We start from the raw sequence: 19,836 nt of genomic DNA, 5'->3' as shown, positions 1-19,836 counted from the left end.
CTGGGACACTGTTTTACCAGCAGTGCGGTTGAATTTATTTTGCTTATATGTTGTGGAGTTGGTATTTTCTCCTGAAATAAAAGGATGCATGAGGTTAAGTTAGAAATGGTTTGCAGGGGCACCTGGGTGGCTCATTCAGTTAAGCGTCTGATTCTTGATCTCAGCTCAGGTCTTCATCTCAGGGTCATGAGCTCAAGGCCTGCATTGGGCTCCACACTGCTCATGGAGCCTACTTTTTAAAAAATGTTCTGCACGTTTTCATGACTGGAAATTTAAACAGAGGGGCTAGAAGAGGTTTTTCTTGGATTGTTGCAATGTAGTTTTCCAGTCCTTTCTTCAAAAGAACATTGGATGCAATGGTGCAAGGTTAATATTTCTAAAATGCCACTTTTATTGTGGCTCTCCTCTGTTCTCAAGACTCCACTGCTTCCCACTGCCTTCGACATCACGTCCTTACTCATTCATCTGGTAGTCTGAGCCCCTGCCTCCCTCCCCAGCTGGATCACAGTCATCATAGATCTGCCCCCTGCACAGGCACCCTTCTTCCAAACACTCTATTGTATTGGTGCCTCCACCCATTGGTGCAAGCTCGATCCTTGCCCTGGAATCACCCCTCTCATCATTAGGTCGTTATCAGTCCTGTTCATCCCCCAAATGACAGTTCAGGTTCCTGATCCTCTAAGGCACTTTCCCTGAGCATGCTCATATGAGAATTGCATTCTTCAGAATCTGTTAGCATAGAGTCTATAGTGTGTAGACCGTAACGTTTGTCATTTACATGCCGTGTTCTCTTATTGGCTAACTGCATGTGTGAGTGCGAATGGGCAGGCCTGAAGGTCGTCCCCCCAACAGCGTTGCGAGTTCGTTGCAAGTTCCTTGAATTCATTGAGGATGCTCTTTTTTGCCATCCACTATCACGTGCAAAGCACATTTCCTACTGTAATGTATTATGCATAGAATCCTGCCAATAAATATTTCCTGCCCATTCGATTGATTGGTGCTCACTTACTTACTAACGCTGGCCTTCTTTATCTGCATTTCTATGGCTTTGGACAACATCTTTAGGATGCAAAATCAGGATGTTCTGCGCCAGGCAAAATATTACAAACAACGCCCTCAGATAATTCTGTTTCACTACTCATGTCATGTCATTTATCCTCCATTTTATTAATTTGGTTCACTTATAATTCAATTTGCTGTATAGGGCACTCTGATTAGATAAAAGACAATTTATCTTGACCAATTGCAATTAGACTGCCTCCCAAATGGTGTTACTCAAGGTTGAACAAGAAAAGAATAATGGAAAATTGGAGCAGAAAAAAATCCCAAAATATGGATACTGTAAAATGATTTCACTTTTCCCTTTCCTCTAAAATATATGGAGGGAGAAAAAACCGTGTCACTTATTCCGTTGGGTCATAACATCAAAAGTGAATGTGATGTGCATGACAGAAACTGGTCTTAAAACTGCCCCAATTATCCTTTCTCAGTATGTGAAATTTACAGAATAGGGTTTCAAGCACTGCGAACAATGTAGAATAACAGATCTAATGTTGAACAGCTAAAAATATCAGCGCCCTTTCTGTCAGCTTAGAAATGTATTTGCAAATCATTATCAACAAACTACAGCCTAAAATTCTTCTTTCTTCTTGACTTTGAAATTATATTTCAAGATCCCCAAATTAGACCACATTATTTACTTACTAGCTCGTGTCACTGAAAGGAGTTCTCATTTTTGTGTATTAAGGGGTTTATGAAATGACAAGTAAATCAGTCCTTTAAGTTTTCTGTGGCAGAATAACTTGGAAATGATTGTCATAATCTCTTTTTCAACCACAGGAGAGAATTTATTTTTAAAATAACATACTAAGAGTTGGGTGCCTGGGTGGCTCAGTTGGTTAAGCGTCTGAGTCTTGATTTCAGCTCAGGTCATGATCTCAGGGTCATGAGATTGAGCCCTCAGTCAGGCTCTGCACTCAGCGGGGAGTCTGCTTGTGATTCTCACTCCCTCTGCCCCTCCCCCTGCTTGCACATGCTCTCACTCTCTCTCTCTCTCTCAAATAAATTTTTAAAAAAATAACATACTAGTAGTAGATTAGCTTTATAGTACACCATTACAAGAAAGACCTCAAATTTGGGAGGCTTAAAATAAATTTGTTAAGCCCCCCAAAATGCCAACAAATAAGAACGACATTATTACAAAGAAATAGAGAAATAAATTCCATAGACTGTCCTATGGGTTTTTTAATCCAATAATAATTTCTTAAGTAGCAACATATTGTTCCTATTTAAAGTTAGCCAAATGATCACTAATTTTTATAATACTAATAAACACTGCTTGAAACAGGGAGGTGTGTTCTAGTAATTTCCACACCCTTCCAGTTATTATTCACTTTCTTGTATCACTGTTTCCCCTTATTGTGTCCAGTCATTTGGTCAGTCAACACTTTTGCTTGCGGTTATCTGTGTACCATATTTCCAGGAAAAGACCAAGAACTGAGGAAGGTGTTCCAGCCAGAAAGAATAAGGTACACAAAGGCATGGAGTGACACAAGTCTTGGCTCCCATAGCTTCAGTTTTTCTAGTCTTCATTGTTACCCAGTTCCTTGTGATAAAATCCAAATACCTCAGACGGATTTTTAAAAACCCAACCATAAAACAAGATAAATTGTCTTTTATCTAATCAGAATGTCCCCCACAGCAAATTTAATTCTCAGTAAACCAAATGTATAAAATAGAGGATAAATGACAGGATGTGAGTAGCACAATGTAACTCTGAGGGCTTCCACTCTGCCTGTCTAAACTTATCTCTTTTTTTTTCAGTGAAATTGTAGGCACCAGCCAGCCCCGTTGAAGCTTTATTTTATTTCTGTGTGTTTGCTCTTTCTTTCCCTCATAATGACCTTCCCATGACCTAGCCAAATTTTCCAAGGTTCAACTACAGTCCCATCCCTTCTATGAAGTCTTTCCAGAGACTTCCCGTATGTGATAACTCCCCAAACTGATTCCTTTTAGTGGTTGTTTCGGGCTTCACCATTTACTTTGGTACTTTTGCTGGACTCTTTCTCAGATATACTACTGTCTAACTTGCTGTTGCATCCTGGGAGGCCGGATAGTATGAGCAGCTGCAGTGAGCTTGCTATTTCCTGTTGATTATGTCCTAGTGGGAGGCACTGGTAGAGCCGAGGGAGAGAGGAGAGCGAGCCAGGCGATGGCTAGGTCCCTTTACACTACAGCATACGTACTTTGTAGTACTGAAGTGTGTGGGCTCAGGGGCCAAATGTCCTGTGTTAGAAGTTCTGAACACTTACCACTTGTGATCCTGGGCAGATTGCTCAACGTCTTTTTCTTTCATTTTCCTTCTTTGTAAAATGGAGACAGTAGTACCTATCTCATAGAGTATTTTGATGATTAAACTGATTAATTTTTTATTGAAACTTTTATAGTTCTTATGCAACAAGAAGTATTCCAAGCATTTTACAAACATGAACCCAATTCTCATAACAAGGTTAAGAGGTAGACACTCTTGTGATCCTCATTTTATAGTGGTAGAAATGAAGAAGAGAATGGTTAAGTAACTTGACAAAAATGATAAACCAAGTAAATGGCAGCCAGAATTCAAACCCCGGCAGCCTGACTCCAGAGTCCATTCTCTGTGGACTATGATAGACCATTTCGGCACATAGTAAGTGTTTAATAAGCAATTATTACTGTCGTTATGAGCATTATTTCCCACTGTATTAGTTCTTAATGAGTCTTTATTTTCTGCCAAATGATGAGTTCCTTAAAGAAAGAGGTCAAGGTTTATTTGTGTATGTCTGTTAGCCAAGTGTTTGGCCTACAGTTGCAGGTTAGTAACTGTTTGTGGAACTAATTATTAGTTGTTTCTCATGTATTTTTCAAGGCCACCCTAGCCTTGGGAACAACTAATACTTAGCTAAAACTGCAAATGGAATTTGAGATCCCCACAGCCATTTTTGTTGCCAGAACTACAGCTTCCCCTTTTAATCCCAAATTCTTAGGTGATCCATGCCTTTCTCTAGAGGTTCCTTGCTTTACTTCTTCCCAATCACAGTGACTTTGCTGCTCCACTAACCATTGGTACTGATAGGGTCCCATCTCGGACAACTGCCAACTGTTTTGTTCTGCTTTCCTGACCAGAAGAGATTTTCCCCCAAACATGTATCTTTTAGCTTCATGATTGCTACTAAAAGAAATTTAGAGAGAGTTCTCAGGAACTAAACAAGAGGCATTTGACGGACATGATATAATTTGTGTTCAGATGTGTTTTTCCCATCACCAGTTGACGAGTGCTTCAGACAAGATACACAACTTTTATTCTCTGCTCACTTCAGGGTCGAGGTCAGGATTGGCTACATAATTTGTGGGGTCCAGTGAAACTTGAAAATGCAGGGCCCCTTGTTCATAAAAATAAATAAAGAATTTCTAGATGGCCGCAGAACCACGAAAAACAAAGCACGGGGCCCTTCTGTGTGCAGAGCCCAGTACAGCTATACAAGTTGCACCCCCATGAAGCTGGCCCTGATGGAGGTCTCTGCCTATCCAGTGGAATATTTATTTCTTAGTTTTGGTATCTTCCCCAGCCTGAAAACTTGCCAAAAAGTTCCTTTTTCCATGTCTTCCAGGAAGCCTAATGGTTGTTATGTAAAAAGGATTTTTGGTGGCTTGCCTGGATAACCTAGTATTCTTGAGCCACATGTGGAGAATAGAACCCCACCATTGCCGTGTAACACACCTAAATCATCTTTTTTTCCTCCAATTAAATTCGAGGCTCATTGACAATAATGGCCGCATCCTTTTTTTTTTTTTTTTTAAGTAGCAGTGTTTTTTAATAGAGGTACTTTTAAAATAGTAATTTACTTGAACCTTAGGAAGGATATTAATAATGTCCAGAAACTGTGAGTTAGACATCTAGGTGATAATATCATGGAATCGCCATGTTATGTAGATCTGAAGCATTGATGAGAGGTTTAGGGTCAAAAAAAGGGCAAAAGTGGGTATAGTCATTGGGGCTTGAGATTAAATATCCCAAGACGGGATTAAGCAGGAAATGATTTTATTTGAGGAAATATCTTTGTGAAAGGAAGTAGGGAGGAAGTCGAGGAAGGGGGGAGAGCCACTGAATCAAAATGCAAGCCTGACCCCAAGTGAAAGAAAGAGGGAGGGGAGATTATGCAGAAGCATCCCAGTGTGCCGTAGATCTAAGGAAGATTCAGCAGAGCTGTTGGGAAGTCACTGAGCCCAAGGCAGCCAGAGGAGCCCTGTGCCTCCCAAACAAGGCTCTGCTTTAGTATCGTTATCACATTCAGTCATTGGTGGGGAGCAGTCTGCAGGAGGCTTGGCTTCTCTTCAGTGGAGTGATGGGTTTCCGAAGGCAGCAGCTGGCGTCCCCAGTCACTTAGGTCCCAGTCGTAAAAGTCTTGCATGTTGTCATGGCCACCACAGTGGGTATTAGCAGCAGTGGTATTTAAAGCCTTGTAAGCATAAAACTTACCAGAAGAAAACATGGGCAAAGCTTCTTGACATTAGTCTGGGCTTTGATTTTTTGGATAATGATACGAAAATCACAGACAACAAAAGCAAAAATACACTAGTGGGAATGCATCAAATTAAAAAAAAAAAAAAAAAAAAAAAACAAGCTTCTGCACACCAAAGGAAAAAAAATCAACAGAATGAAAGGCAACCTACTAAATGGGAGAAAATAGTTGCAAACCATCTGTCTGATAAGGGGTTAAGATCCAAAATGTATAAGGACCTCCTGCAACTCAATAGCAAAAACAAACAAACAAAAAAAAAACAAAAAAACAAATAATCAGCTTTAAAAATGGGCAGAAAACCTGAATAAACATTTTTCCAAAGAAGACATCCAAGTGGCCAGGAGGTACATGAGAAGGTGTTCAACATCATTAATCATCAGAGAAGTAAAAATCAAAACCACAGTGAGGTATTACCTCACACCTGTTGGAATAGCTGTTTTCAAAAAGACAAGAGATTGTAAGTACTGGTGAGGGTGTGGAGAAAAAGGAACCTTTGTACACTGTTGGTGGGAATGTAAATTGGTACAGCCAATGTGGAAAACAGTATCGAGGTTCCTCAAAAAATTACAAATAGAGCTGTCATATAGTCCAGCAATCCCACCTCTGAATATACATATCCAAAGGAAATGAAATCAGGATCTCGAAGAGATATCTGCACTGCCATGTTCATTGCAGCACTATTCACAATAGCCAAGATAGGGAAACAACTCAAATGTCCGCCAACACATGAATCCATAAAGAAAACATGGTATATGTATATACACAATGGAATATTAGTCAGCCTTAGGAAAGAGGGAAATCCTGCCATTTGTGATAACACAGATGAACTTGGAGGGCATTATACTAAGTGAAATAAGCCAGACACAGAAAGACAAATACCGTATGATCTTACTTATATGTGGAATCTAAAAAAAGTCAAACTCATAGAAACAGAGTAGAATGATGGTTGCCAGCGCTGCAAAGTGAGGGAAATAGGACAGTATGGATCATAGGGTACAAACTTCCACTTTTAAGATGAATAAGTTCTAGAGATTTAATATACAGTATGGTAACTATAGTTAATAATAATGTACACTTGAAACTTGCCAAAAGGGTAGATCTTAAGTGTTCTTATCACACACACACAAAAGTAACTGTGAGATGTTGACTATATTAACTAGTTTGATTGTGGTGATTATTTTGCAATGTATACATAAATCAAAATATCAAGTTGTATACCTTTTTTTTTGAAGATTTTATTTATTTATTTTAGACAGAGAGCATGTGAGCAGGGGAAGGAGCAGAGGGGGAGGAGGAGGGAGGGGGAAAGAATTTCAAGCAGACTCCTTGCTAAGCATGGAGCCCTGACGTAGGGCTCGGACACTTAACTGAGCCACCCAGGCACTCCAAGTTGTACACCTTTATATACAATTTCTATTTGTCAGACTTAACCCAAGTAAAGCTAAAAAAATGTTTTAAAAAAAGGAGTCTTAGAGACAATTTATATAATTTAGGCAAAGTCGAGTTGAGCACCATGTAAGTTCCACTTCATTCCGAAGACCCTCCTTAACCCCTGAATGTGGTTAGCTATCTCTCCTATAAGCTTTGATCACTCCCTGTGCTTCCCCTACCATAATACTCACCTCAGCTTATTGTAATTGCTTATTTACTGCCTGTCTTAACTACTAGTTTATTTTCTCCTTGAGAAGAATAATTTTTCCTCCTTCACTTCTTTATCACCTGTGCCTAGGTCAAGGACTGACAAAAAAAATATTTGCAGAGGGCGCCTGGGTGGCTCAGTTGGTTAGGCGACTGCCTTCGGCTCGGGTCATGGTCCTGGAGTCCCGGGATCGAGTCCTGCATCGGGCTCCCTGCTCGGCGGGGAGTCTGCTTCTCCCTCTGACCCTCCCCCCCTCTCATGTGCTCTCTCTCTCTCTCTCAAATAAATAAATAAAATCTTTAAAAAAAAAATATTTGCAGAAACCCAAATTGGGGGACATTCTACAAAATACCTGGCCTTCAAAACAGTCAACAGTATGAAGTTCAAAGAAAGGCAAGCAACTATTTCAGATTAAAGGAGACTAAAGAGATATGACAACTAAATGCAATGCCTGAGTCTGGACCAGTAAATAAAAGGCAATTCATGGGATAATTGTCATACTATGAATAAAGAATGTGGATTGGATTTATAGAACTAAAGCCATAGGAAATTTCCTGACTTTGAAATTGGGCTGAGGTTATGTAAGAGAGTGCCTTTTTCTTAAGAAATAAACACTGAAATATCGAAAGGTAAAGGGCACGGTAGCTGCAGATGATTCGCCAGTGCTTCAGAAAACAATATCTATTATATTGTATGTACAGATATATATACACAGAGAGAATGATAGAGTGGGAAGTGATAAATAAAGATGTGGCAAAATGTTGCCAACTGGTGAATCGGGGTAAAGGATACATGGGAGCTCTTGAACCATTCTTGTAATTTTTCTGTGAGTTTTAAATTATATAAAAATAAAATGCTTTCTCAAAAAGTATTTCTTTAATGAATGGAGGACAAAAGGATAACCACAGTTAGAAGGTGTTTATGAAGAAGTTAGCAACAGAGATGCTGGTAGAACATTCAGATAAGAAGTAGTGAAGTTATACCAAGTAGGAAAATAACCAAGCCAGTTTAAGATGTAAATGTGAGGGAGTGGAAGAAATAGAGATGGCTTTGGATTTGGCCAATCTATTTGGAGGGGCAGCCGAATGCAAGGAAAGAAGCCGGAATGAAGGTGCTTAGTGAGGCTAGACATAGGAGTAGCATCCTCATAGAGAAAACTCCTTCAGTGTCTAGAACGGCTACAGTTTAGGGCCTACCTGCCTTAAATGTTTTTTTTTTCCCATCCATAAAGTAGTTAAGTAAACTTTCATCTTGTCCATCTTTGATGTTAATTTTTTTAATATTTTATATTCCTTTTTTTAAGATTTTATTTATTTAATCTGTAAAATCTGAGCAGGGAGCCTGATGCAGTACTCAATCCTGGGACTCCAGGATCATGACCTGAGCTGAAGGAGTCACTTAACCAACTGAGCCACCCAGGCCCCCTGATGTTAATTTTTTAAGGTTGTGAATAAAAGAGTAGAAGGTCTACATTTTTACATTATGGGTAAGCTTAAGTCATGTTTGTGTCCTGAAAATGGCAACAACTGAAAATCACTGTAGGCTTTTGTTCTAAATATAACTATGTGAAGATTGCTGATTCTTGTAGAAAATATTAAAAATGTAAAGAGTTCGTTGTTAAGGTCTTTCCTTAAACATATAAATATTAAATATTCAACTAAACCATAGAGTTTTCTATTTGAGTATTATTTAGGTAGAATTCTATTTTACCAAATACAATAAAAAAGTGTAATTCTTTCTGAGAGCCTAAAATGACCTACTTAGAGCATATATAGTTTCATTGTTTAACTCCTTTTTTCATAGGATTGCTATTTATAACCAGTTCCTTCAACCCTGGGGGGACTTAGTAGGATTAATGACTTCTGATTCACTTTGTATTTGAAGATTTTTTTTTTCTTCCATCTTTGTTCAGCTAGTGGAATCCATGATGAATTCTCATCTCCAAGGGGTAAGCTGTTTTTAGTAAAGCCCAGTAGCTGGCCTATGACCCCTTAGAAATAGCACTGATTCCTTCCTGCTCTCGTGTTTGTTTCTTTCGGAACGATAGAATCCATGTAGACATGCTCAATTATCATGCTTTGGTACTGTTAAGCATGTAATGATTTTAGTTTTGTTCACTTAAGTTATATGTGTAATGTCTACCTAGGCTCCTATCAGAAAAACAAATAAGCATAAATAGCATTCTACCTGTTTAGCATGACAAATATAGACCACTACAGCTTGAACAAGGACATTGGGCAAAAGAAGAGGACTGGAGGTCATTTGAAGATGAGGATTAGAGTAGAAAGAGTGTTCTGGAGAGAGAAGCATCTGATAAGAACACCAGATGGGGGCAAAGAACACAGTTTCATAGATGGGTATTTTGGAGGTGGGTACTTTAATGATTAGATCTAAGGTGTTCTCCCGTCTTTGGGAGGTTATAAAACCAACTGTCAGGTAAGAGAAATTATAATAGCAAATAGAATATACTCAAAAGAAAACCAAATGAAAAGAAAAAAGTAATCATTCTGTTCACTGCATGTGTGTTCTGTTCATTAGCAAGAAAGTCTTTCAGTCACTGTTTTTATAATATCTTAATAAAAAAATATTTAAATATGCCATATTCAAGTCCTTCCCTTTATTTCTGAAAGAAAACCAAGGGAGAAAATTCCCATTCCGCTCTACTGAGAAACCACTATTTAATGAGTATATTAGTGTCTGATAAATCCCAAAGCAATATATATTATTATTGTACAGTTTCTTTTTAGAAATGAACCTTTGTACATATTGACGAAAGAGTGGGATAAAGAGTTACGATTTTGTTTTGAAATTCTTTAGAAATGCATAGTTTTATTACAGTTGTGAATCTCCTTAGGTTTTTAAGGAGGCTGCCTCAAAGGATGTCATTAATAATCTTCTCAGGTGCTTACAAAGCATGTGTCTGTCAGCAGAATTAGAGAATCACCCAACTAGAGAACAGGTTTCACAATACCCTGAGACCTATTTTGTTCATTAGAGAGGAAAATGGCTTGTGTTAAGTCTAAATTGACGTGCTTGCTAATTTCAGCAGTAAAAGCTGTTCATTGTGGTCAGGTTTAATTTAGATTAAAGTTGATCAGGTTACTTCTACAACATACTTCTTAAACGAACTTTGTGATCCTAAAAGAAGGAGAAAAGTAAAGCCCACATTGAGAAATATATCCAGAAAAGAAAAGCGAAGAATAGCTTGGTTGTTTGAGGGTGAATTAATATTAAATCAAATGAAAATAATGATAAAGATAATCTTTGTTATATAAAAATTTCCAAGTATCAAAAAACACAAATTTGCATTTAAATTACACAAAGCATACCTAATCCATTCATCCACTGTTAAACCCGTAGTGCCTAGAACAATATGCAGCACTTGAGATTTACAAAATGAAAGAATGAATGGGTAAATGAATGAATTTTTGTACTTTGCTACCTCAGTTATGTAGAGTTTCTGGTTAAATTTGAAGGAAATATTTGACTTTATCTGAGGGTTCTGGTTAAGTCTGTTTTTAAAAAAAATCTCTTGAATGTATTAAATATTTAAGAGTCAGGAATTCCAAAGTAACTTTTAAGCTTGCTGTGTCACAGATGACCAGAGTTTAACATTCTAACCCTGGAAAACATCTTATTTCATAAAATCTATCTACTACTATATGGTTCCCATTTTAAAATTTGCTCAGTACTCTCCAACTGACTTATGCCACTTACTTCAATAGCTGTCTTTGGCAATTTGTTCCATATTTCAAACACCCTTTTGTGTAAAGAAACCATAAAAGTTAGAAACCTGAAAATTGGATTTTTCTTCTGAGCAATCACAGCTTATAAATGTGGAAAATTGGTTAAAAGTTAGCCCCTCCAATTTTTCAATACAGAGAGGGGAAAATACTCAAAATAGATATGTAATATTTGGATAAGTTCTTGCCATTATTTTAATACTATCAAAAGCAATTGAGCTGAAATCACAAGGCCTATCTCCCTACCTGTTCACGAAAGAAACACTGCAAGATGTTCAAAACTTGGCCTTTCTCAACCCAAAAATCTTCAGAAAATTAGCAGTTGTCAAAGAGCATAATAGATAACTAAGTTTCAGGAACATTACTGTCTACCCCATTTCATCCCTTCACATTCACTGGCCTCATGAGGCAGTGGAAACGGCATCAGATATAAGACCGTAAAGACTTCTAGCTTAGTTATTAGTGTGGTTATTAGGAGAATAAAAATGAGAAAATGTGTGTAGGGGTTATAAACTAATAACAAATGTTCATTATGTTTTCCCAAATTGAAATAAAATGTATTCCATTTTAGAACGAAAACAAGGGAGAGATCTTATTTTTCACAAGCTTCTTTGTAAATATTGCTGGGATATGGGCCCTTTAATGTAGAGAAAGTAAGGTGGCAGAGATAATAGATGGACACTGGAGGGAGGGAGGGAGGGATTTCTTAATAATTAACATTGTCACCTGTAAATAAATAAATAAATAAATATTTCTTGGCTTTGTTCTGTTGGTACTTTTATCTTAATGCAGTATTAAATTAAAGTCATCTGTATGAATACTAATACTAATACTTCCTTTGGGGAAGGACTGACTTGGCTCATCTGCCTCACCCTGTCATTTCATAGGTGAGGAAACTCAGGTACAAAGAAGTTCAGTAAGTTACCTCTCTTTTTTTTTTTTAAGATTTTATTTATTTATTTGAGAGAGAGAGAGAATGAGAGAAAGCACATGAGAGGGGGGAGGGTCAGAGGGAGAAGCAGACCCCCCGCTGAGCAGGGAGCCCGATGCGGGACTCGATCCCGGGACTCCAGGATCATGACCTGAGCTGAAGGCAGTCGCTTAACCAACTGAGCCACCCAGGCACCCCAATAAGTTACCTCTCTTAAATCACTTCCATGCTTTTCCTGTTGCTAAAATATACACCTGAATGTTGACACCACACAAAATGAGATTACAAGTATAAATAGCTATCTTTTCTAAATACATTGTCGTAATTCAAAATTGCATTTCTTACTTGTGGCACTCGTACATTGGTTTAACTAAACCCAGGAACTCCAAAACGACTCCATCTAAGCTCTTAAATAGTGAAGCAGATCTGTAATCAAGATTTTCATTTGAAATATTTTTGGTATCTAAGAATGAAACACATTTCTTGTTGAATTGTTCTCTGTAAAGCCTCACACATTAGAGATTTATATCCAGTAACATCTTTTTTTTTTTTTTTATTCCCAAAAGTGCTTTGGTTGGTTTGAAAATTGCACTTTACTTTGTATCACATAAAAGGAATGCAGAATGCTGGAGAACCTCAATATTAAGTTGTATTTTTTTCCTTCAGACGACGCTGCAGGATTTGGAACAGAGGCGCCCCCAGTTGGAAGAACTCATTACCGCTGCCCAGAATTTGAAAAACAAGACCAGCAATCAAGAGGCTAGAACAGTCATTACTGATCGAAGTAAGTCTTTTAACAAGCATATGAAACTTAAGGAAAGATGTATGAAAAGTTTCAATAATGACTTAAGTTGATTTACCTCCGTTGCATTCATAAAAATGACGCCGAATCATTGGAAATTATAACTCTTGTACTAAGATTTTTCAGTCCATAATGTTATCTTTCCATAACTGAATGTAATTCCATGGAACAGAGGAAAGAAATTTTTCATCAGTCTAGGGTTCTGTAGATGCAAAGCATGGAGCGGCGGGTGTGGTGAGCATGGTGTGGCAGAACATTTGCCCCTTGCTTGTCGTCTCTCTGGGCTAGCGTCCATGGGGATGTCAGTCTCTTCCTCATATTCTTGGTTATTGGTCCAAGCAATTGCTTCCTGGACCATCTTTCATACCTGGACATCCCTCTGCTGCTGTGATGCCCTCAGTGTGTAATAGCAGTGTACCGTTCCTTCTGCCATACTGGAGTGGGTGGGAATCTCGGGAGCCTCTTGAAGGCCCATCTGCCTAGACATTGCATCTACTCTTTTCTTCTTTACACAGAGTGATTCAGAGTGCCTGTGCATAGGGTCAGGAAAAGGAGTGGAGGAAGCAGAAGGGGAAACTACTCTCCTTCTGTTTCCCTCAGAGGCTCTTCTCAGGAATGAGGCCCAGTTCACCTCTGCTCTCTGATTCTCGTGCATCTCCCCAGGTTTCCTCCCTTCCCTCTCCCACCTCCCCTTCAGGGACACACATCAATACTGATTTTTTTTTTTTTATGTCCCCTGTCATGCCCCCTCTCATCCCTTCTCACAACCAGAGGAATTTTTTTCTAGTGTGGGAGTCGGGAAATCCTTTATTTCATCATCTTTTTTTTTTTCCTTCCAAATCTTTTGTCTTTTTCTAGGCCTAGGCTTTTGAACCTCAAAAACCAAGAATCTGTGTCGTCATGATTTACATTCTCTTGTGTTAACACTTGCCTCCGGAAGTGTAAGCAGAATGCTTTACAGCCAGTATGCTGAGGGAGCGGAAAGAGTAACCAGAATAAAGAGTTAATATATGAAAAATATTATTGGTCATATTTGTATATATTAGGTAAATAGTGATAACAGCTACGATTCATTGAGTTCCTCGTAGGTAGCAGATAGTAGGTGTTGTGTGTGTGGGCATGTGTACAAAATCTTTTTAATATCTTGTCAGGTAAATTTCATAATCCCTCATTTTATTGACAAGGAAACAGATTCTGAGAAAGGTTAATCAAATTGCTCAAGTTTACAAAACAAGCAAAGACCAGAGCTTGCAATTTGCAAATGTTTCTGGCTTGAAAGTCTGTGTTCCTTCTAGAATGTTTACCATGTCCCATCCTGTTTTATTGTTTGTCTTAATGACCTTAATCACTAGGACTGGGATTAAATAATTTTATGGTCTGCAAATTATGTATGTTTTGATTCACTTCCTAAAGACATTCCTCTTTCAGTTGTCCTGATTGTTAATTAAAATAGACTTTTCTTGATTTTGAAATCTTAACTCCTTATTGTTGCTCAAACAATGTATTTGAATATATGCTAACATATTAGTTGGGTAGCACTAGCCACTATATGTCAGATCCCAAGTCTTGGTGGCTTACCATAGTATGAGTTTACTTTTTTTCTGGCGCAGTCCAAAATAAGCAGTTCTCTATGAAGTCATTCAGGGACCCAAGCCCCTTCCATCTTTTGTGTCCAGATCATCTGAGTCCTATGCATTTAATGGACAGATGAGGAATAAACATTGTTCATTGGAATTGATTATGAGACAGGCCTGGAAGTGGTACACATGAATTCTGTTCATGGTCTATTGGCTGGAACTTGTCACATGACCACATTTAATTGCAAGGGAAACTGCAAAATATTGTCCAGTGTTGAGCCTGAGAAGGAGAGAAACTAGTTTGGTAAGAAACTCATCATTCTCTTCCATAGCTAATTTGGACAGGAAGAATACACTTAAGTTGTAGAGTTCTGTGTAAGTTATAAAATGTCATTTGTATAACCAGCAAGGCAAGAGCAAATTCACCTTGTAATGATCAACATAGATAGCTCTTCAATTGATGTAGTAGAATGTTCATCCCTCAAACTGGAACCATGAGGCTTCTTCATCAGGTTGCAACATACTGGTCCAAAAGAATGAAATTTAGTGAGTGATTTACTCAGTATGAGACTGAATTCCCATTACACAGTTAAGTGATCTGTTTCTTGCCTGAGAAATATGGAAATTTGGCAAAAATGTTTATGCAAATCTGAACGCACTATATAGAAAGTCATTTGTCATTTTACTAATGAAAAATAACTTCTATTTTTTCCCTAAGAGGAAAATAACACTAATTTATTTTATACTATCCATTCAACATTGTCTAAACATTTTCCATTATCCCTTGCAATCTTGTTTTTGATACTGTATTGACTTTTTTGGGGGGGATATAGATTGAAATTGAGTGACCTGAGGGCAGATTTTTCTCTCTCTGCTAATATCTAGTAATTTGAACAGTTATGTTTTTCTAAGCTTTTGTCTTTTAGGAATGAATACCTTTATGAATATTTGTAGTATTGTGGAAATTTCGATTCTAATCCACGTGGTCCAAAAAAAAAAAAAAAAAAAAAGCATTTTCTTAAAAGCCAAGTGTCTGTTGAGACATGCCATGTTGCTTATTAAGAGCCTAAGCCAGAATCTTTGTTCCAAATATGCCCGGAGCCTCTAATGCTGCTACCAGGATAATTCTGACAAGATATGTTTATCTAAACAATGTCATTTGCAGCCCTGCTGTGCTTCAGTTTATCTCTCCATTTGAAATCTATGAAATGGGATGGATATTGAATACTCATAAAGTTTCGATCGTGTTCAAAATAGAATTTTCCTTAGTATAGATCTGGCTTTCAGGGAATGAGCAGAAATAAAATACTTGCTCATAAAATTGTATTTTCTTATTTGAAGATTTGAGTATTCCTTTTTTATTGCCCTGAAACTTCTAGAAATACTTAAAAAGGAATCAGCTAAATAAAGAAAAATATTCAGTAAGAGTATAATGCTATATTGAAACATTGTTCCTTCCTTGGTAAGTCCCAGTTCATAACTTTGAACAGTTGGGGAAATCTATATATACTTATTACATTCTATCAAGAGGAAAGTCCAGTACAAAGCAATTCCTCTCTACTAGTAATATCCATGCTAAAATCTCAAGTAATTGGTCTGCAAAATACCAACATGTTTCACTGTATAAAACGATTTCCATGGTATCTGTTGTTTTCAGGTGATTGTATTGATGGAAATCATGTTGCAATAATCTAGGTGAGAGAAAAAATGTCACTCTAAGTGCATTCAAATAAGAAATTCTCCTTGCTGTCTCTAATGTTCAAACTGCTCATTTTCCTTCAGTTCTTTGGTTGCTGAACATGTCAGCCATTCCTGGTCATTTTCTCCTACAAAAGGGCTAGCTAGGTCAGGGACAAAAACCAGGTTAAGACTGAAAGGATCTCAAATTGCTAAGTGGGAGGCTTCTGAACTATGCAAAACTCTTGTTCATGCCCATTACTACGGCAGATCATAATACCATAATACCTCATATAGCAGTGAGCAGGATATGGAAAAAAAGAGTTCCTCTCTCTTATTGGTCCATTTATTCCACAAATAATATTGGTGAACATGGCTCATCTGACATTTGTATTTTAGAGCCTTACTTCTGTAGCTTCTCCTGCTACATAACCCCCACAATTACCATTTTAAAGATCTATAACAACAGCACGTACAGGTTTTGAGGGCAAGCTGCCTGGGCTGGCTTCTTAGTAGTAGCTTTGTGGCCCTGAACAAACAGCTAATCTCAGTAAACTATCTGATCTTGGTCACCACCTCTATAAAATAAGATTACTTGTATCTACCTCAAGGTTGGGAGAATTAGATAATACACGAGGAGCACTTAGATCCAAGCCACAGTAAGAGCTGAGTAAATGCTAGCTCTTGTTATTTTAAGTATGATCTAATTGGGTTGTTTGAATGCTTAGTGGGAAAGCATTTAATAAGCTCTTTGGTAGCTGCCTGGTTCTCATACTACAAAGAAGAGAAGAGAGAAGTTCAAAAAAACCAAAAGGAGAAGGTTGCTTTGGAACACATGGAATAACATATATAAAAAGAATTAAACAAATATGTGAGTGATAGTATAAAAAAGCAAGGCAATTCATGTAAGTTATTTTGTTTTCAATACTTACTATGACCTTAGGAGGGTAGATATTATTTTTCTCACTTTAAAGATTGAAACATTGAAGCTCAGCGAGCTTAAGTAATGTGCCTAGGATTGTAGTAAGATGGCAAGTGAGGGACTAGGATTTAAACTTATGTCTGTATGATTCTAAAGCCCAAGGCACATCAAAGGAAAAGCATTGGTTAGTCAAGAACTTAAGAAAGAAAGAAAGAGAAAAGGAAAGAGAAAAGAAAAGGAGAAAGAAAGAAAGCAAAGAGAAAAGAAAGAAAAGAAAAGAAAGAGAAAAGAAAGAAAGAAAGAAAATTTGTTTGAGAACTGAAAATATTAGGAGAAACCTCAGTTTACTATAATCTGGATATAATTTTTACTGCTCCCATTTATATTGTTGTCTTCTATGCATTTGGGTGTGTTATCATAGGATTGTCTCTTACATGTGTTGGAAATGTATAGGATGGCAAACCTCTGTAATCTACTAGCTGGCAACCTTGGCCAAGTAGATTCACTTCTCTAAGCCATGGTTTCCTCATCTGTGACGTAGGAGTAATGATAATACATAAGCTGGTATGGTGATTATGGAGATAAAATTAGGTGAGATTTCAAGTCAATCAGAGAAAGACATGTATCATATGACCTCACTGATATGAGGAATTCTTAATCTCAGGAAACAAACTGAGGGTTGCTGGAGTGGTGGGGGGTGAGAGGGATGGGGTGGCTGGGTGATAGACATTGGGGAGGGTATGTGCTATGGTGAGCGCTGTGAATTGTGTAAGACTGTTGAATCACAGACCTGTACCTCTGAAACACATAATACATTATATGTTTAAAAAAGAAGAAGAAGAAGAAGAAGATAGCAGGAGGGGAAAAATGAAGGGGGGGAATCGGAGGGGGAGACGAACCATGAGAGACTATGGACTCTGAAAAACAAACTGAGGGTTCTAGAGGGGAGGGGTGGGGGATGGGTTAGCCTGGTGATGGGTATTAAAGAGGGCACGTTCTGCATGGAACACTGGATGTTATACGCAAACAATGAATCGTGGAACACTACATCAAAAACTAATGATGTAATGTATGGTGATTAACATAATATAATAATAAAAAAATAAATAAATAATTAGGTGAGATTTCTAAAGCAAAGACCTCACATATAGTGGATGCTCATTAAATGGTCCATACCATCATGGTGAGATGAATTTTGTACAGAGGAACTGGAGATGGGAGAATATGAAGGGGGATGTAATATACGGCCACTTAGCAGCTAAACCAGGGGAGAAACTTCTGAAACAGAATGCCAAGTCTTAAGAGAGAATGATTTCCTTTAAAATTATTTTTTCATCTAAGGCTTTTTCAAACCAGTCTGGAATTCTTTGAGAAATTTGGTGACATTGTATAAATTTTAAGAAATGAGTTCATATCATATTGCTTAAAGAGCTGGTATACAGCACTGTAGAAGGGAGAATGTTCTGCTGCATGGGAATAAAAATACTCTCACAGGATTTTTGAATTAACTGACAATTTTATAGCAGCTTTGTCAACCTATCACTCATTGCTGCAACCAAATATATGAAATCCTTATGGTGAAATAAAAAGACTTTGTTGCTCTCCACATTTTTATGAAATCTCTATTGCTAATGAAATGCCAGCCAATATGTTCCTCTCAGGTATTGTCTATTAGAGAGTTGCTTATTTTAGAAGAAGTGGAGTCAACCATATAAATTTCCTTCTTTTGACATCTAGCACCTGCTGTCAACCTGTTACAACTACAAGCAGCTCTCAGAATTTACATCCACCAGGATGCCACTGGCAACCGAGGAGTTCAGTTCAGTAAATATTTGAATGCTTACTCTGTGCCAGTTAATATCAGATGTGATGGTTGGGATACAGGGAAAAATAAGATTCAGACTTTGTCTTAAAAGAGCTTACAGTCAAATGTGGGTATTTGGACAAGTCTATTTGGGCAAGGCAGTCTAGGATAAGTACTTCAGTAGAGCAGTATTATGAAATCTTGAAAGAGAACAAGAGGAAGGAAAATTGGATCTGAATGAAGGGGTTCTGGAATGCTTCTAGGAGGAGGTTAAATTTGAACTGGTCACGAATACAATTTTGAAAAGCAGAAAGAGCCTGGGAAGGGAAGGATATTTCAGGAAAGGATAAGAGAAGAAGACATAATTAGACTTAAGTTAGCTATGGTGTGACAGAATTTGTAGAAGTGGGAGTGTGTCTATGTGTATGTTGTGGAGGATACGGGAGTAAAAGCAGTCAGAGAGACAAGGTAGGAGGCAAGCGAGCCCAAGCTAGAGCAGTGGCAGTGGAGGGGAAAGAAAGAACTGAATTAAGACATGCAGTAGAGCTAGCATTAACAGGATTTGGACATTGATTGGATGTGTGGGATCTAAGAGAGAGCTTGCCTCTTAAGATTTTGAGATTCGGTGCTTTGGAAGATGGTAATATAACCAGAGAGAGATTCAGGACAAGGAGTTGAATATGGGTGATACAATAATATGCTTAAGAAAACATGAGTAGAGATTTCAGAAGCAAAGTTACTTCTAAGCAGATTTGGAAGTTACCTGGAGTAGATGAGTTTGCAAAGAGACAGGGAGCCAAATGAAAAGAAGAGTAGACCTAGGGAACAGTCTGGAACTTGGCTTACATTTAAAGAATGTAGGAAGAAGAGTTAGCATCATGTCTCCCAGTGGCAACTTACAATATAGGTGCATTTAGACACACTGAAGAATGAATTTGTAAGTTTTGCTCTATATTTTGTTTTCTGTATCTTCTGCTGTACCACAAGTCCAATAACATAAGTTTCTTCCCGGTTCTTAGTGATACATTGATTCAGAAACCCTTTAGCTGAGAGTTACAGATGGTTGTGTTTATGTATATCAGGTTCCTGAGTCACCCTTCAGTGTACCAAGAAAAATAGATGACCATTTGCCATCTAGGTCTAGTGAACCATTTTGCTTTTTGTTTTGTATGTTTCAGTTATT

At 37.8% G+C, this 19,836-nt stretch overlaps 1 protein-coding gene across 10 annotated transcripts in view; it reads left to right on the top strand.

Annotated features, from left to right (window-relative positions):
* DMD (dystrophin) overlaps positions 1 to 19,836 on the top strand; it is a 2,113,108-nt gene that overhangs the window by 1,520,397 nt on the left and 572,875 nt on the right. For all 10 annotated transcript variants that reach the window (XM_064573900.1, XM_064573902.1, XM_064573903.1 and 7 more), the window contains one exon: positions 12,538 to 12,655. In XM_064573900.1, coding sequence (XP_064429970.1) covers positions 12,538 to 12,655 — 118 coding nt within the window. The remainder of the gene's footprint in view (positions 1 to 12,537; positions 12,656 to 19,836) is intronic.

The sequence above is a fragment of the Mirounga angustirostris genome, unplaced genomic scaffold (genome assembly GCF_029215605.1).
Source record: "Mirounga angustirostris isolate CCGP_5_RB_7025 unplaced genomic scaffold, mMirAng1.0.hap1 SCAF_11, whole genome shotgun sequence".
Lineage (NCBI taxonomy): Eukaryota > Metazoa > Chordata > Mammalia > Carnivora > Phocidae > Mirounga > Mirounga angustirostris.
Note: the sequence above shows the minus strand (reverse complement) of the source record. Positions and strands in the feature narration are given on the sequence as shown.